This window comes from Opisthocomus hoazin, chromosome 4 (assembly GCF_030867145.1).
Source record: "Opisthocomus hoazin isolate bOpiHoa1 chromosome 4, bOpiHoa1.hap1, whole genome shotgun sequence".
In the NCBI taxonomy this organism is placed as follows: Eukaryota; Metazoa; Chordata; class Aves; order Opisthocomiformes; family Opisthocomidae; genus Opisthocomus; species Opisthocomus hoazin.
The window spans coordinates 27,341,104-27,358,504 of NC_134417.1; the positions used below are offsets into that span (position 1 = coordinate 27,341,104).

General features: G+C 43.7%; 1 protein-coding gene across 3 annotated transcripts; it reads right to left on the bottom strand.

Annotated features, from left to right (window-relative positions):
• Positions 1–14: 14 nt before the first annotated feature.
• MFSD1 (major facilitator superfamily domain containing 1) lies at positions 15–15,413 on the bottom strand. Of its 3 annotated transcripts, XM_075418396.1 has the most exons (17): positions 15,247–15,413; positions 15,075–15,127; positions 14,796–14,908; positions 14,468–14,510; positions 13,836–13,903; positions 12,887–12,995; positions 11,632–11,734; positions 10,820–10,918; positions 9,924–10,035; positions 8,946–9,002; positions 8,160–8,316; positions 6,984–7,081; positions 6,562–6,674; positions 6,031–6,078; positions 5,224–5,284; positions 1,695–1,809; positions 15–1,441 (listed from the first exon to the last, which is right to left on the bottom strand). In XM_075418396.1, exons 1-17 carry the CDS (start codon positions 15,398–15,400, stop codon positions 1,382–1,384), a joined length of 1,563 nt encoding a protein of 520 aa, XP_075274511.1. In that variant the 5' UTR covers positions 15,401–15,413; the 3' UTR covers positions 15–1,381. The 3 variants fall into 3 exon arrangements, with proteins under 3 accessions (XP_075274511.1, XP_075274513.1, XP_075274514.1); XM_075418398.1 differs by lacking the exons at positions 15–1,441; positions 1,695–1,809 and adding an exon at positions 1,821–2,780; XM_075418399.1 differs by lacking the exons at positions 15–1,441; positions 1,695–1,809 and having other exon boundaries at positions 5,220–5,284.
• Positions 15,414–17,401: the final 1,988 nt, after the last annotated feature.

The following is a 17,401-nucleotide window of genomic DNA, read 5'->3' on the forward strand; positions in this document are numbered from 1 at the left end:
GAAAAATACAGGTGTCAGTGTCCGTTTAAAGCTTTTATTAAAAAAGCCTGAGAATTCACAAGTCTACAAGGAAACACAAGCCAGCTTGCACCAACCAGTCTCAGCACTGATAGCGTGCGGCTCTCGAAGGGAGCACAGACAGCACCGATAAAAGTTATCAGAGGTCAGTGTGCTGCTCCCCATCAGCAGTAAGCTCAGCATGCTTCATGACCTACTACTTTTATTTTCCTTGATTGCTCTTCAGAACTATTAACCAAAATAGCCCTGGCTTAGTCTTTCGGGAAGATAATCTTTGTCTTCCAGGAACAGGAAAGAAGTCTCCACCCAAAAGTATCTTAAAAAAAAAAAAAATCCCTGAGACCATGAGTTCCAGAAGGTCTGCTTAAATTAGTGTGGGCAAAAAAATATTGCAGGTATAACGTAACATTTTTGTTATAACAAACTGTTTTCTCTGCAAGCAAGCAATTCAAAGGCTCTTCAGCATTTTGTGGCCTGAAGTCAGCCAAGGAAAGCTTGCTCAGCCTTGCACACCTCCTCCTCTGCTCGTACAGCAGCTCTTCATTTGGGGTGCTTAGTGCTCTTGCTCCAAGAGCCAGATGCTCTCGCCTTTTACAGTCAGATTAGCGTAGTTTAGGAACAGTTTGTCCAATTACATGTGAGCCTTCACCACTAACAAAAACAAGGACAAATGCACTCTGCAGGAGATGCTAGTAACTAGTTATTCAGCAAGCCTTCCACTGAAATTATGGGAAAGCGCTAAGTTTCATTACAAACTTGAACAATTTTCACATTCTTCGGGACTTAGAGGAGGTTTATTGCTCAGCCTGTGATCTAGTATTAAACTCCAGGGCTAGCACTTTTTGAACTCTAACACTGGAACTGTATAGTTCAGTTACCTCTGAAATATTTACTTGGACCAAAATAAAAAGTTAGCCTTTCCTCACGTTTTTCTATAAGAAAAATGAAACAGACCACTTCCAACGTGGTAACAAACTGTCCAACTCCAGAGGGTAAATAACCCACACCTACAGCCAGGCTCCTCTCACAGCAATCTGATCACCGAAACACAGCTTCCACATTGCAGACACCGCTGAAGAGATCAGGTCTAAGCTGTTGACTCAAGCTCCTCACGGAGTATTTTAGACAGGAGGGCGTAGTACATAGCTCCTGGGTTCAAACAAACAGCCAGATGGTTCTTCACCAGCATCTGCGTTACTTCTCCACGGCGCGGAGGGGGAGCTCACGCCAAGTGTTTTAAAAACAGGATCTATGGCTGCAGAAGAGCACGGTGCTTTTGCCGTGGCTGTTGTCAGTGCTGGAAACAAAGTTTGGTGCACCAGGAACTTCAATGTATTTCTGCTTCTGCAAGTGGGGCAAGATGCTATTTCAACATGCTTCTGTGTACCATTGTCGATAAATAGGAAGAGTAATTATCTGGTAGCTGCAAAAAAATAGAATTAAAAAATCATGCATCATAATAAACCTGCTCCTCAACTTATTGGGTCTGTCATCATTGATTCATTTTTATTGCCTTGATTAGACTTTTAATTACCATTTCTGAGAGCAAGCATACCTTTAGCATTTTAATCAGAGGTTGATTTGCTGGCTATTTGAAACAATAAGCCAAGTTCTTAAAAATCAGCGTCTTATTGTTCCGTTCTTCATTACTAAAACCTCTACTTTGTTACCAATACCTGAGCGCCTAGTTTGGAGAGGTATTTATTCCTTAAACTAAAGTCATCAGCTTTTGGCCATAACTTGGCCAAGTCATCTTCATTTTGACGTCTGAGTCTCTCCTGTTCTTCCGCTCTGGAAAAGAAAATTGGTTTAAGATATTTGCACTGCGGAGTGCAAAGCCAAGCAACTTTATCTCGTGTACGCAGTTCCATTTTTAATAACTAGAAAAACCTTGTAATGTTTATAGATGAATACTGGATATCAAAGACACTAAGGGATGCGTACGGATTACTCTAATTCAGTGTAAAGAAAGAGAGAGGCTGTTTTCTGCAGTTTCCTTTTATTTAGATCGCAAGACTTCGGCAGCAACATAAACCTTTTGGTTTGCACAGATTACAACACGCTCAGTGAGCTTCTGTAACAACTTTTACTATCTCTTTATTAAACAAGCTTTCACTCCTTAAAGATTACAATACAAAAAGAATCTACTGTCAAAAATGCAAATAAAAGACTGCTCAGCAGTCTTCATAATTAATAGCAGTCTCCTACAAGAGAGTCAATATTTGACCAGAGCGTGGTCGCTCGTTTTCAAGTCAGTGTTAAAGAGAAGCAGGACCAAACCCAGCTCTAAATACACTTCGCTTAAGTGGTTTGCATAAAGACAGTGACAAAGACAGTGACCTGAGCTCTGTAAGGCAACGAGCCTTATTACAGAACATAAACCGTCATTGCGTTAAACAAACCTCCACCCTCACCAAAATGGCAGCACTGCACGCAGAAGACACTTTACCCTAGTCTTTAAGATGAACACGTTTGTCTTGGGCTGCAGAGTACCCTCTCCAATGACAGAGCTTAAACAGAGTGCAAAACGTTGTAAACCCATTCTGTTCAAACTAAGAGATGATTTGGCATTAGTTAAAACTGGTTACAAAGCATAAAATTTAGCCATTTACTGTAGAATCCCCAGCACGCTAGTTTCTTTTCCAAAGAACTACTGTCCAGAGTGACCACCAAACTACACAACACTCTAATTCTTCAAGTTGACATGATGCTCATCAACTGCTCCCCACTTCTGGATGATATTTGCTATTCAAATTTCTTTTCTGCAAAAAACATTGTAATAAAAGTTACTGAAAATATTGTTCTAAGACACTCTATCCCACAACATACACTAATACAAAGACATCTTTCACAGGAAATGCTGGAAGAGTTAAGCACATCCCGCAGGTGCCAGGCAGACTGAACAGCAGCTCCATCTGGACACAGCACTCCTTTGCTCCTGGGTACGGGGTGGGTTTTGTCACATTTGTATTAAAAACTGGTTGCAATCTTTTGGCTCAAAGATGGTACTCACCACAACCGAGCTAGCACGCTCGTCAGGTCTGGTGCGCTTTTTGTTTCCTTGAGCTTTCCTCACGACTGATGTGTAGTAAGCCCACAAATTAGGACAAGAGTCAAAACCATGCTAAACCTCATCACAAGTCACTTGGCTAGACCTTGCTGATGGGTTTTTTGCTTTTTCTCAAGACTAATTTAAGGGTCATCATACGGACAGTCACACAGCCCAGTTTTAGAGAAGTCCATAAAGTCCATTTGTAAGAGATGGCTTGTTCGCAAAGTATTTATCTGGAACAAACTCACGTATAAGCTGTGAGGTGTATAGTATCTGCAGGTAAAATGCAGTTGCCTACTAAAAAGTAAAGAATTCCAACATTACAGGCAAATGAACTTCAAGATCTGAAGAGACCCACCAAGCTGAATTAGGTCAGAACAGAAAGCATTAAAAAAAAAAAATTGTGTTGTTCATGTACAAGCAGCTTGAATTCTACAGATGTTGCCCTGAAAGCAGTGACTTGTTGCATATTGAGTTACTCTTTCACGTGATGAACGTTAAACTATGACCAGTCATGAAATGCACAGACTGTGCCCTCGCCAACACTTCTCAGTCCCAATCTCACCAAATTCAAATCAGAAGAGCAGAACCTCAGATTTCTTAGACTTGTTCTACCCTTCAACAAATTAAACATTTACTTCAAATATATTATTAAAAAAAAAAAAAATTAACCAAGACTTTACGCCCACTGACATTACATTCTCCGATGCAGATACTTTTAATCGTCACAGTACTAATTAGAACTAGGAAAAGGGAACACAGTTTTTGGGTGCTGAGACACTACTAGAAGAAGCGTTTTCAACAAGGTCATCAGGATAGAAACTATGCTGCCCCAGCTCAGTCTGATGGACAGACTTTACATTCTATAGACTTAAAAAGCATAATGTTTCTAGATATTTAAATAGATAACGGAGAGGTTGGAGCAGAAGGGTCTTTTGCTCTCCCTTTAAGGTGACATCTCTTAATGGACGTTGCAATACGACGCTTTCTCTCTCCTCTTCCCCCAGTACACAGCAATTCTTTGAAAGTCGTAAGACTAACCCAGTGTTTGACCCTCTTGTACAACATTCCATATCCACTGAGAGCTTTACCCCTCATTTAGCAAACAAAACAGCAAATAAGCTTCGTACCATGCAGAGGCAATAACCTGGTGCCCTGGAACTCAGGGGATATCCCAAAAGCAGGTGACTGATACCTTCATCTTTGCTCAAACAACACTCTTAAAAAGCAAGAGCACCCGAGTCCAGCTGTTAGCACTACGCACAGCAACGGGGTCTTAACGTGTCACTGCTGTTTTCTCAAGACCAAGGAAGTGGAATTAAGTTACTAATCTGAAGAGCATCACTGTCCTTATGCTCTGTAGAGTACAGCAGGACACACACGCCTCATCTCTGCAGAATGAAATGTGCTTAATTGGATGAACTGTCAAAGTTTGCTTCTTTCAACAACTTCTGCCCAAAGCCCACATCAAGTGCCTCATTTCCTTTTAAAGGAAGTGGATTCCACTGTACTGAAATACCTCTGTCCCATTTTCTTCCTAAAAATTGAAACTTTTCACTGTAATCAGTAACATTCCTGACAGATCTGACCACAAGCTGAGTTTCACATTAGCTCTGCAATTTAGACTGAAGACACGGTTTTCAGAGACAAGCTGAATTAAGCCTTCTCAATAAGGCAGCAAGAGGAGCAAGCTGAAGCTGAAGGGGAAGCGACTGGAGTGTAGCTGCTTCCGAAGAGAGCGCTAGTTTTAATGGCACTTAGAACAACTGGTGCATGCGCTACCTGGCACTAAACCCAGGGAATGTTTGCTGCTGACTGGGTCAGGCACACACCACATAAAGAAGCAATACAACTTTTTTTTTTTTTTTTTTAAACACACTTCAGCTCCACTCAGTTGAAAGGCGACTGAAATACAGAAAAATATCAAGGAAGAGTGCCAGGAAAGAACACCTGGTTGATTGCTACTTCCTCTAATTATTCATTCACAGGAGGCAGGAATATGAAATCTTACTACTAACTGGTAAAAAAGAAAATAACATTTAATACAAATGGCAGACCTGCAAGAGACTGAATTCAGACAGTAACCTGCTTAATTACTTCAGGTTAATAAACATTTCCCAAGGACACTATTCTTTCTTGTTCTTTATACTTACTCTGTTGCAGCTACTTTTTGCAGTTTTTCCCTTTTCTTTGCAGACCAGTTGAGATCACCACCTGCAACAGAAGTAATACGCACTCTGAAATTTTTGAAATTGGTCTTTCTGTATCATATCTTTGATACCGCACCTCACTGTGGAAGTTCTCAGACCATTTGCCAAAAGAAATCCGTGGAGTAATTCTACAAAAGTAGGAACAGGTAAAGAGAAAGAGCAACTTGCTCAATCATCCGCGCAAGCAAAATCAGGATCCAAACTAAGCTCTCAAGTCTGATCCATTTTTCCGCTGAGTAACAATGAAGTTTCTCTACAACTCACCATAATACCCCACAAAACTAAAAAAAGTGGAAGCAATTTTGAAGGAAACAAATTAATATCCCTTTTAGATCTTTCAGTAGTTACTGCTTCAAAAAACAGTTGAGAAAGAACACTGTTATTTGAAGGAAAGTCTACAGAATTAAGTTTTTATATTTGGCAGATACATACACAGCCAAGTCTGCTACACAGCTTAGACAAAGCTGCAGAACATCCTACACGTTCGTTCAAGTCAGCTGAAGGGATCAGTACCACTGCCCTGCTGACGAGATTCACATCGCAGCGAGGTTCAGGGAATTCCACACTACAGCACCTACAACGACGAGGTTACAAGGACAGGCCTCATCAAGCAATGCTCCTGGTACCCAAGCCATGAGCTATGGCACCTGACACAGGGCTGCACAATGCCACCTGTGAACAGTTCTGCTTGATAACTGCAACAATTATGACAAAAACCAGTATCAGGAGAAACTGAAAACATCTGCTTACCTGTGAGGTGATTCACAAAATACAGCATGACTACAGCTATTAGTGACACTTAAAAAAAAAGGGAAGAGTTTTAGCTAATAATAAATTTACAATGAGAGAAGAACAGCTTTAAGATACAACCAAGCAACAACTAAGACTTTACAGGATAGTTGTAACTGAGGGAAGATTTTTGCCAGTAGCATCTCTTAATTGCTACCGAAAATTCCATGATGCTAAGTAGCACAGTAACTCATAAATGATTATTTTAGTTATAGTTATATCAAGAACAGCCCACAAACATAGCCTCTAAGAGTATCATTCACCCACCCTTTTACTCACTCTTCATTTTTTTTTCAGAAACAGTGAAACTACTTAGTCACTTCAAGAAAACCACGAGACACTCAGCTAAGTTTGAGTTACTTTCAACATCGTCCCAGTAGAAACCTAACTGTAAGAAAGGAGTTATTACTGTTCTACAGGAAATACTAAGAAAAAAGCCTAATAAAGCTTCCCGAATGTACAGAATCCATTTTGAATGTTTTTACTACTTACAGCAAACGCAAGCACTGAAGAAGACTTCAAGAAACAAGTATCCTCTTGTGTCCAGAATCATCCCAGCTGCTATAGCAATGATTGCCAGACCAAGGTTCTGGATAGACTGCATACTAACACATAAACAAAGGATTACCACTGTGTAGAAACTTCTTTTTAAAGAAGACATCGTTAGCAGCAATGAGATTAACTTCTCCCCATTTGTTACAACACATGAGAGTCATGACTCTGCATTTTTGCAGAAATTTCTGTGCATCTACAACACATCCACATCCTGGAACTACAGGAGGCTTCCTGCTAGACTGAACTTGGAGGAACTGGTAACCATTAAACACGTTAGCACTGCCTGGTATTCAGTGGCTCAGTAGCATCAGGACACTGTCACTGTAGAGCAGCGCGCACAGACAGATTTCAGTACTCACAAGCCATATGCAGTTCCCAGCTGGTGTTCAGGAACAACAAAGGCCACCATGGGCCACAGGGCACAGGCAAGCAAGGAGTAGGCCACTCCTAGCAAACACTGGTGAAGTAAGAACAAGTGAACAGACGTTAGATGAGACGAGCTGCATTTTTGCGGTAAAGTTCTAACAAATGAATATATTGTTTTTCCCATTCTCCCAAAAGAGGAAGAAAAAAGAGCTCAAGTAATACTTTTTGCAGTATCATTCTAAATCAATATACACATTTAGAGGGAGAGAGAAGTTTTTCCAGGAGCAACCCACAAACTAAACCCTATCTAATTAGCATTCAGTAAAGAGCCTGACTTGTACACCAAGAGGAAAATATCAATGCTGCAACTCGCTAGAAAAGCACCTGAGAAACAAGGGCCCCAATGTAACAAACCCCAATACAGTGGTAAGCATCATATCTAAGCCTGTAAACCTTAGTTCAAAAGCAATTTCTCAGGGAATCTGCCCTAGGAAGGAGAAATCAGTAACAAATATTTTTATTGCAGTTTGCCACTATCCAATACAGCATATTACAGACAGTTTAGGTAACAGTAATAAGCTTCAGAACTACACCAAACGAACAAGGTTTAGGAGAAAAGCGAGCACCTAGTACAGTAATCTCACAGTAGCTAGTGCAAGGAGTGTGAATGAAGCATGAGAGCAGACCTGTGCAACAGAGCACCACCGAACCCCATGTGCTGTGACGAATTGAGGCCTCTGAAGGGATGAGGAATTGCCGCTCCTCGCAGCCCTCCCGCCTAACCCCATCCTTCCCACGGAGCTGAACACCCTTTGGCATCAAATGACCACTGAATTACTGCTGCAGGCAGCAGCCAGTCTTTTCCACCTCAACACATACGCATAACTACCGCCTCCCTCCACGAAACACCAAAGCCTGAAGTGCTCTCTTTAGGCTGCAGATAGCGCACGTTAGCTTTGCCTGCATTACGCGTTCTTTGCTTTTTCACTGTCTTCAGTTTTAAACTCAGTTTCACGCAGTACATCCTCCTTAAAGCCAGGGATATCAAAATGGGCTTTGAGGACTGCCTAAACAGTCAGTAGACAGTGGCAACTTACGCAGACTAATTCTGCATCAACTCCATTTCTTATTTTAGCATATTTAGCAGTGAGTCTCAGAGAATTAGTTACCATTGCTATCCAGGGGTTCCAGAAGGTAAAAGCCAACATAATATGAGAAGCAAGTGTAGTTATTACAGCACATAAAACCCAGATGATATTCTTTCCAAGTTTATCCACCAGGAGTCCAAAGACTGGGGACATGGGTGCCGATATGATATACACAATACTACAAAAGAATAAAAATAAGAGAACTGAACACTACCTAGCCTCGGACAGCTTTAGGCATTACACAATACAAGTGTCTCCAGATAAAACACCATATTCTCGTTACCTGTGAGGCCATAAGAAAAACCCACAAAAAAACCCCCAGACAGACTCCAGAACTCAAAATTCCCAAAAGGTCTGAGGACATGAAAACATTCAACATCCCAGGAAACAGTGACATACTCGGAACTCTCGGAATCATGTACCAACAAGTGTTTTGTTGGTGTTTTTTATCTGTTTGGGTTTTTGCCACATCACAAATCCATCTTCAAACTAGGAACATTTAGTGCCGCTATTAAACTGTTCCTATCACTCAGAAAGGAATCACCAAATACCAAAATAACACCCTTCAGACAGAGCCTTATCTTTCCGATTCCTCAATGTGAACATCCAAGACATTTTTATTTAAACAGACAGCCACACCTCCCAATTCTTCCTTGGGCCATGTGAAATCTGTCCTCCCACTACCATGCAAGTCACCACCTGCAACAGCAGATCCCAAACTTCCTCCCCCGCGGGGAGAGCCCAGAGGTACATGCACCCCCCAGAACTGCACTAGCACATTTACTTGTTAAGTCAGCCACAACATACCTGTTAATTGCACTTGCTTCCTCAGATGAGAATTTGAATTTCTCAATAAAGAAAACCCTAAAGAAAAAAAAATTTAAAATGCACGCTTGTATGACATGAAAGAAAAGCTAAGATCCTTAAGATCTTAAAAAAAATAAGATCACAGATCCTCATTTATAATGCATTTAGCAACTTATTATCACACTCTACAAATTTTTGGCTAAGGACTACTCACGTTACACTTTGGGGAAAACATCCCAAGTACATAACCGACCCAATAACGAGACACTAGCAGGGAGCGCACTGAGAGAGACCAAAGTTAGAATTTTGAGAATATGCGCACAAGTAAAAACAGGCACCTACACTGCTGACTGTAAGGCCTCTCCAAGTCTTCTCCGGCTTTTCCATCTCACTCAACACACACACTGAGCTCAAGAGACCTGTTCCTAATTCCAAGTGTATTCAAAGTCCACTTGGTTGAGCCATTATACCAAGTCGTGTGGTTCAAAAGGGAAACCTACATATGAACGCTTCAGGTTTCAACTTGACAGACACCAAAGTCAGCACAGTAAGAGAACTTCTTTCAGCCCCCAACCTTGCACTCAGTCAATAGCTTATGAGGATGGAATGAATTCTACATGAAAGCTCTCCACAGCTTCCCACACCAAAACTCACGCCGTACTTTAAATCTGTATCAAGTTTTAATTGGGAAATGGAGCATGCGTTACACCTTTGAATTCTGACAACTCAGTCTACGCCAAGCACGGGTATTTCCCGCAAAGCTCAGCGGACAAGGAAACTATAAGAGTTGTTTTAGTTTGTACAGCAAACAATGCCGCAGAAGACATGACAAACCCCAGCACAGACTTGCTGGGAGACCAGTGGCTCTGTAGCCGTCTGGGATTCTTAAATATTAGCCGGCACCTCTCTGGATAGTTAAAACCCTAGCCAAATTCAAGGGGAATAGCTACATTTACATTACATTTACAAGACACTTACTTTCCAAGTCCAATGAAAGGAAAAACCGCTGCATAGTAACAGACACAGATTACAAATATAAGCCACAAGGACAAAGAGAAGTCCTTCATATCGGTTAGCTTAATCACTTCACCTGGAGTGGGGTGAGAGACAACATTGGTTCAGTCAGCATAATGATATCTGAACTTCATTCACACTGAATACACATTAAGGCGATCACAAGTCACTATTCAAGCATGTATTCCTGCCACTATCTACTCCCTCGTTTGAAGACTACACAGTGCGAGTCGGTTAGGAATACCGAAGTGTTAAATCAACAGTGCCAAATCAAGAATGAATTGCACATCCAGCATAATGTGGGAGAGAAGTTCTCTACAGCCTCCAAAAGTCTTATGCAGCAGAATTAAATACAAGCCACTTTTTCAAGGAAGTGTTTAATCAGCTAGTGAAATTCACACCTGAAGCCTCATGTTATAGGCTCTTACTTGGTTCTCACATTTGGTTTATTTTTAATTGGTCTAAATCCTCCCACACAGAAAACTCAAACCACCACACACACGGACAGAGAAGAGCTGCATGTTTTTGCATGCCTGTTAAAGGAAATAAGACCTATCCAACAAAAGAAAGTACCAGTGGAATGGCACAGCTCAAATTGGTGTGAACTGGGAGGCTCTCCACATACTTTATTTATAAAGTGGATGACAGTGCATCTGCCTATAAATCAGTGTTTAAAACTGTAACGCTTCCTACTGATAAAAAAAATGAACTAGAAGTTATGCTTAAACTGTGAAAAAGATGTTAAGCAGCAGCCACTGAATTACCTAAAAGACAAACCTGCACAGTGCACAGACTACCTGGAAGGGTCCGTTCCAGCACGAAAGAATGAAGCCCAAGGCAGGTTCAGCCACAGCACTCACCCGTTTTCCCTTGCTCTTTAGAAAGGAGCTTCTCTGCTCTCTTGTCCAGATAAGCAAGGACTAACGCACAGGTCAGGGAAAAGAGACACGTCAAGCCACCTGCAGCAAGGCAATGCGACACGTTTAGCTGTTGACTCAAGTAGTAATCCGGCTTTTAAGCACAACTAGTGTAGTGTACCTTTACATATCTAATACAAACTAAGCTTAGCAACAATTTGTCTTATACATAAGACTCAACAGCTGTACAACTCAAAGTAAGGGGTTAAATACTGAAGCCTCCCACGAGAGACATCTGCCCTGAACTAGAGTACAAGCACGTAGCTGCATGTATTTTATTTAAAACATTACAACCAGTCCCACTCAGCACAGCCGAGCTCCTTATCTGTACCTCGTAATACCAGAAACAAAGCCCAGGCCTTGTTACCAACACCAGGGCCTTACTACCCGCAGCTCTGAGGGAGAGGAACACACATCCAAAGGCAGCTGAAACTCCACTTTTACACTAGACAGCTACACACAAGCTTTGACACGATACCCTTCAGAAAATTCTTCAAGTCTGTCCTTTACTCAAAGTATGTTAAATGTTTCATCTCCACAAGATACAAACTTGGATTTGGCAACCACAAAAATCACACAGCGTTTTATCAGATGCAGTAATCATACACTCTTCGTAAGAATATTAGCCATTGACAAAAACAGTACTTGAATTGCTCTTCCTAGTCTCAAACATACTCGTCCTACTTCCAAGTTGCATGCTGTTCAAATTCAGAAGCCCAAAATAGCAGGTGACATCAATTCAAAATATTACTGACCTATCATGAGGGTTAACCCAAGAGTACTGGGACCAGTATAGCCCAGCAGATCTCGAACTCTGGAGTATATCCATCCCATGACATTCATGTTCACTGTGCTCCCCTAGGCAGAACACACTCATGTGAAGAATCCTGTATTTCACAACTGTATGAATTCATACAAGCAACACGCGGCAGACTGCTTAATGAGCAGTGTTTAAAACGGACCGGTAAGATGCGACACCAGGAACATAAACCGCCAGCAACAGCGACAGCAGTATTCCCTGCTGGCTTAGACAGTGTTTGTAATAAATTCACCATTGCAACAATAATATACCATCACAAACCGAAATTTCATACAACTCTGACAGCATTTCGACAGAAACATTAGAAGTGCTATAAACTCTACACCATACTAGCTCATAAACCGAGTTGAATTTAATACCACATGTTATAGCAAACAGGACCCCCACCCAAGAGGCACCAGGAAGAAGCACTCCTCCCCCACCCCTTCTCTCCCTAGAGAAGGGATCCCTGGCTGCAATCCCAACGCTAAAAACCACCAGTTTAACTCCAGTTCAGCTTGTGATGAGGCAACTGCTAATTAGCAGCAGCCTGAACACTAACCCAGCCCCAGCTAACTCTTTTACCAAGGTGAAGGCCTGCAGTGGTTCAAGACACCACAGGCTGCTGAGGAGGAACCCTAACAGGACACACTAACCCCTGACAGCCTGGTACATTGCTCTCAACCCACCTCTGGCAGCAGTTTAAGTGATCATACCAAACCAAACCGGCACAGCTGAGATGCAGTCACACAGTTCCCATCAGAACCAGCAACAGGGACAAAGCCATCTTACAACAGCAGGTAGGGATGGGAGTTTCTCAGAGGAGCCATCCCAACTCATTTATCAGAGCTTGAGCTCAGTCCCCGAGCCACAAGCTACACTCAGTTAAGCCAACATTTTAAGATATGCCAAGAATCAGTAAGTCTGATGAAACGCAGTACTGTGACTGTCCCACCCGGTAATCCACACTAACAACACCACCTGACTGCTTTAGAAGTTTGGTAGGTTCTAAGAAATCTTATCAACCCACTTCCTTGTGTATCCTTTGTCTATTTGCCACAAGTTTTAAACATTTTAAATTTAAATTTCATATCCATTTCTAACTAAAACTCCCTAGGGAGCAGTAGGAATGCTGTTTTCCACCTGTCTCACTGCCAAGACAAGCCGCACAACTTAAAGTCTATGAATTAAAGCTACAGTTTTACACTTACAATTCTGGCCATGCTTAATTGTAATCCAAACACAAGATTTAACTCCTTGCCTTTAAACCAACTGACTGCGTACGTGTTTTGTGCCACCGCTAGGGACTCTCCACCTATTCTAAAAGAGAAGGAAGGCACAAAAGAAAACACGTTAATTGCAACATGCAAAGCAACAAAGAAGCAGTCCATCAGCTGCTGGCAACACCAAGACAACAGCACTTCAGAGAAATTTATCCACGTACCGGTAGATCTCACGCATGCATGCAAGGCAACAGAAGTCTTAAAGACCAGCCAAAAAGAGAACTGCAGTGCCTTAAGGATAATTAAGAGTACAAAGTATCTGAAGTAGTCTAGAAGCAATTATAATTGCCTTTGGTCATTTATAGAAATTAAATCAATGGGCAGCAGCTTCTCATCTCTCTTCTGCATCAAGGAACCAAGTGGTATAGACCCTGACCCAAACAAAACCAGAAGCAGGCATCTTCCCCGGGCTCTGAATTTCAGTCACCTGCCCAACCCCCAATACAGCTGGTCAGATTTTCTAACTTTCAGTATGCTGCGGCACATTCATAAGTTGGAGGTCTTTCTTCTGACTTTTGCTCTCGTTTTTTGCCACCGTAGGAGCCTTGTTGTATTTGTTGTTGCTAAGAATTCCGTTTACTCAGGAAAGTAAGAATTAAGAGAAGAGAAGGACTAGCAGTTTTATCAGCTTACTGCATGTCTTTATTTGGGTAGTTTCATAATTTCTGAATTTCATAAGACCTGCAAAGTCCTATTTTTTGTTTTCTAACTCTATGTTAGACTGGGATCGCGACTGAAGATCTTGCATGCCTCAATTTTGCAGATGCCTCAAAATCCAACCATTCCATCTCCAAGTGTAAACACAGTAGCAGTTTCCTAGGACCCAGAGAGACAGTCCCTACCTCAGAGAGCACATGCCATTCTCTTCTAGACTTACCCAAATATGAATCTGCCCATGTCCATCAGCCAGAAAGCATTAAGTAGTGCTCCCAAAGCAAAAATTACCTGTCAGATAAAATTTAAGGAAAAATTACAATTTTATATTTGAAGTATGGAACAAACTAGAACCGTCTCAAAACAGATACAAAAATGCTTTTCCCTTCCCAGGCCTGCAGAAATACTTCACAGCTGCTGCTACCACACATCCTGCTCCCAGCTTTTCGTCTTTGCTCCCTCTGCCTTACACCTCATCCTCCTGGCTACACAACACCCAACCGGGCCCACCCCAGAGCTGCACTCAGAAAGCACCTCTAGAAGGCTCACATTAATGCTTCCCCTTTATCACCACACCCAAACACACCTACACAGTAGTTTCACATCAAACAGATAAAACACTTGGTTCCTTCACTTGCTTATCTCACTCCTCCTTCAAGGTCCTCAGTTCCCAGCTACCCCATCTGTTCCCAGTCACCCCAATACAATTCCTGGTTCTCCCATTTCAGTTCTCTTCACCCACCTTCTCCCATGCGAGGTTTACACTGCTAAGGGAGCAGCCATCTGGGCTCTTCTCCCCGCCCCACCACTAGCAGAGATGCTTCAGACACACATCACCCTCTCATCTGCACTTACCTGCCCGACACAAACAAAGACACTAAATATTATAGTGCCCAACCTGCAAGAAAAATAAAACCACTTAATGCGTAACTAGAATCTTTTTTTTTCCTATAAAGCACTATATCAGACCTACTGCAAGGAAAAAAAGGGAGACTGATATGCATTAAAAAGTAGTCTGTAATAAATGTCACGACTTGGCAGCTTCATTAAAAAAAGATGGTACAGACTGGCATTTCTGAAGCCATAAAGGGAAGGAAGCCTATTTAGACCAGGGGAAATTCCTAGAGCATACAAAAAAAAGTGTGAAAAAGTGGTACTACTACTACACACACACTCCACTCACCGGATCCCAAACACTCTGTCTATCAGGAAACCTCCAAAGAAGCAGAGAACCACATTGGGCCAGGAATACCAAGCATAAAGCGCCATGAACTGTGCTGTGTTCACCTTCATATCCTACACGGAGGAGAGGGGGGGAATTAAAAAAAAGCAGTTAGTCCTAAGGTAACCACACAGAGACAGTCTGAGCAGGCAGGCAGGAGGGGTCAGAAACAAGCCCCCTATCCCACCCAGCTGCTGCCCGGCCTCCGCGACCCCGCTCCCGCCGCAGGCCGCCACTCACCCGCTGCACCTGCGTCTGCAGCGCGGCCGGGTTATCGTAGCAGAAGTAGCTGCCTGCAGGGAGAAGGGGAACCCTCAGGGCTCTGCCCCGAGAGAGACCCAGGCCCAGGGAGAGGCCGAAGCCCCGGCCCAGGCCCCGGCCCCCTCGCCCGCCGCCGCTCGCCGCCACCCACCAAAGCCCAGGAAGCACATGAGCGCGAGGACCAGGAGGCGGTGCGGCAAGCGCCGCGGGTCGCAGACGGCGGGCAGGGCGCGGGGGAAGCCCGCAGAGCCGCCGCCATCGCCGCCTCCGCCGGGGCCCAACAGCGCCCGCTCCTCCTCCGCCATCGCTGCCGCCGTCACGTGATTCCCCCGCCCGCGTCACGTGAGCGGCGGCGGGCCCGGCCCACAATGCTCCGCGACGTTTTGCTACGGCGGAGGGGCCTGCACCTCGTCGGCTGTGCCAGGCCTGCGGGCCGTGAGGAGCTCAGCCGAGTCCCGCGCCTCATGCACGGCCGCTGATGAGGCTCGCTGAGCCAAACCGACCTAAAACCCCTTAAAATCGTCCCCCCCCCCCCCCCCCGGAACGGGGAGCCTCCCTCGCCTCCCGTTGATTGGGAACCGTAGAATCGTAGAGTGGTCTTTATCTCGAACATCAAACTTTATCCGTGCGGGGCTAGGCTTTGTTTTTTTGTATTAGTATTTTGCTTGAGGCATTCAAGAGAGACAAACATCTCGTAAGCAGTAGCAAAAAAAATTTAAAAAGCTTAAGGCACAGACTGCACCAAGCCCTACAATAAGCACACAGGGAAATGGAAAAGCTGCTAAAATTTCTCCGTTATCCTCCTCTCAGCTGTTAAAAGTCATTTTACTTCAGCTGTTTGGTCCAGGCAGGTCTTCCCGTGTTGGGCAAACCCTTCCAAAAGCTACTTACTCCCTGTGAAAAGGTCCAGCCTTCAGAAAAATTTCATCATCTTGCACCAACGTTTGCCTGAATCCTGTGTGCGCGTCATCAAGGGACAGATGGTGCTTTTTGATTAGAATATTTTCTTGACGAGGGCAGCCAAAGTATTTATTTACCTTTTCAGCATGCCAAGTATTCATTTTCTCTTCTTTAAGCCAAAGTATTTATCTACCTTTCCAGGATGATCGAAAGAAAAGCATTATTACCTGCCGTGCTGTGAACGGAGAGGTCCACTTCCAGCCACTCTGTCATTAATTTGGTCAGTAGCCACTCAAGAAAATCAAAGTAAGTTTTCAAAACAGGCATTGCCTGCTCGTAGCACATCTGCTGCAACTACTGGGTATAAAAATGCTGGATTTTCACTCGATAGATGTCTTTTAACAGATACACGCCTGCCAAAGGAGAGCTATGATACAAAATTACAGGGTCACGTTTTCAGCTGCCCTCAACTAGTCGAGATGGCTTGAAATCAGTGCAGCCCTTGCAGTTTACCGTAGCGGCTCTGAAAAACAGCCTCCAGCTGCCAACCTGCGTGGGGAAGCACCCGTGCGATAAACTCGAGGGTTTCTGGCCGCCTGAGGGAGCTCGAAGGTAACGCGTGGCCGTGCACAGCACCGTGGGTTTCACGGCGGGGGGGGGCCGTGATTGGAGATGGTTTGTATACACAGATAGAAGGGATAGCTTGGGAAAGCAGAGTTGTATCCAGCGAAAGCTTGTGTCCGGAAAGAAAAATGTAGTCTTTTTCCCAGCTAAGTAGCCCGGTTATTCCAGGAGACCCTTGTCATGCCGCCCAGCGCTTTCCCAGGTGTCTCTGATCCATGGAAAATGGGTTTTGTTCATGTGCACACTCCAGTTTCCCTCCAGGACACACGTATGGCTGCTGCAACAGGCCAGAGTCCCAGGAATGCCCTCCCACCATCGTTCTCAGAAGGAAGATGCTGAGGAGCGTCAGGAGGCAGCTGGATGCATCACTGGTGAGGGCGAAGAGACCCCCAGCCCGCTCTGATCATGAAGCACAGAGCCAACAGAGCTGACCTCTCCATGGCTCACGGCTGCTCCCCCAGGTCCCCCCTGCTCCGTTTCGAGCACAATCCTAACCACAGGGATTCCTGACACTTTATATTGGGGGTCAAGGCCGACAACCCTCACCAACGAGAAACGAACTGCAGAGCCTGCCCCAAATATGATGGGTACAAATTCCGGCTGCTGTGCCCAGCAAAGTTAACAAATCTATAGAGTGCCAGAATATTCTCATCAAAAAGATAGTGCCCTTTTTCCTGTAACTATTTCTAAACATTGGTTCAGAAGTCACAGGTAAATACAGAGAAGGGGTAGTTCAAGCTGGAAGATACGTAACCGGCGTACACCCCGAGGTACCATTTTAA

Bases quoted from the DNA above. Each gene is read 5' to 3' on its own strand.
- MFSD1 (XM_075418396.1), bottom strand. From the start codon at position 15,400: ATGGCGGAGGAGGAGCGGGCGCTGTTGGGCCCCGGCGGAGGCGGCGAT. The intron at 15,128-15,246 runs GTGGGTGGCGGC...TTCTCCCTGCAG, and splicing joins CATGTGCTTCCTGGGCTTTG to GCAGCTACTTCTGCTACGAT. The intron at 14,511-14,795 runs GTGAGTGGAGTG...TTTTTCTTGCAG, and splicing joins GACAGAGTGTTTGGGATCCG to GTTGGGCACTATAATATTTA.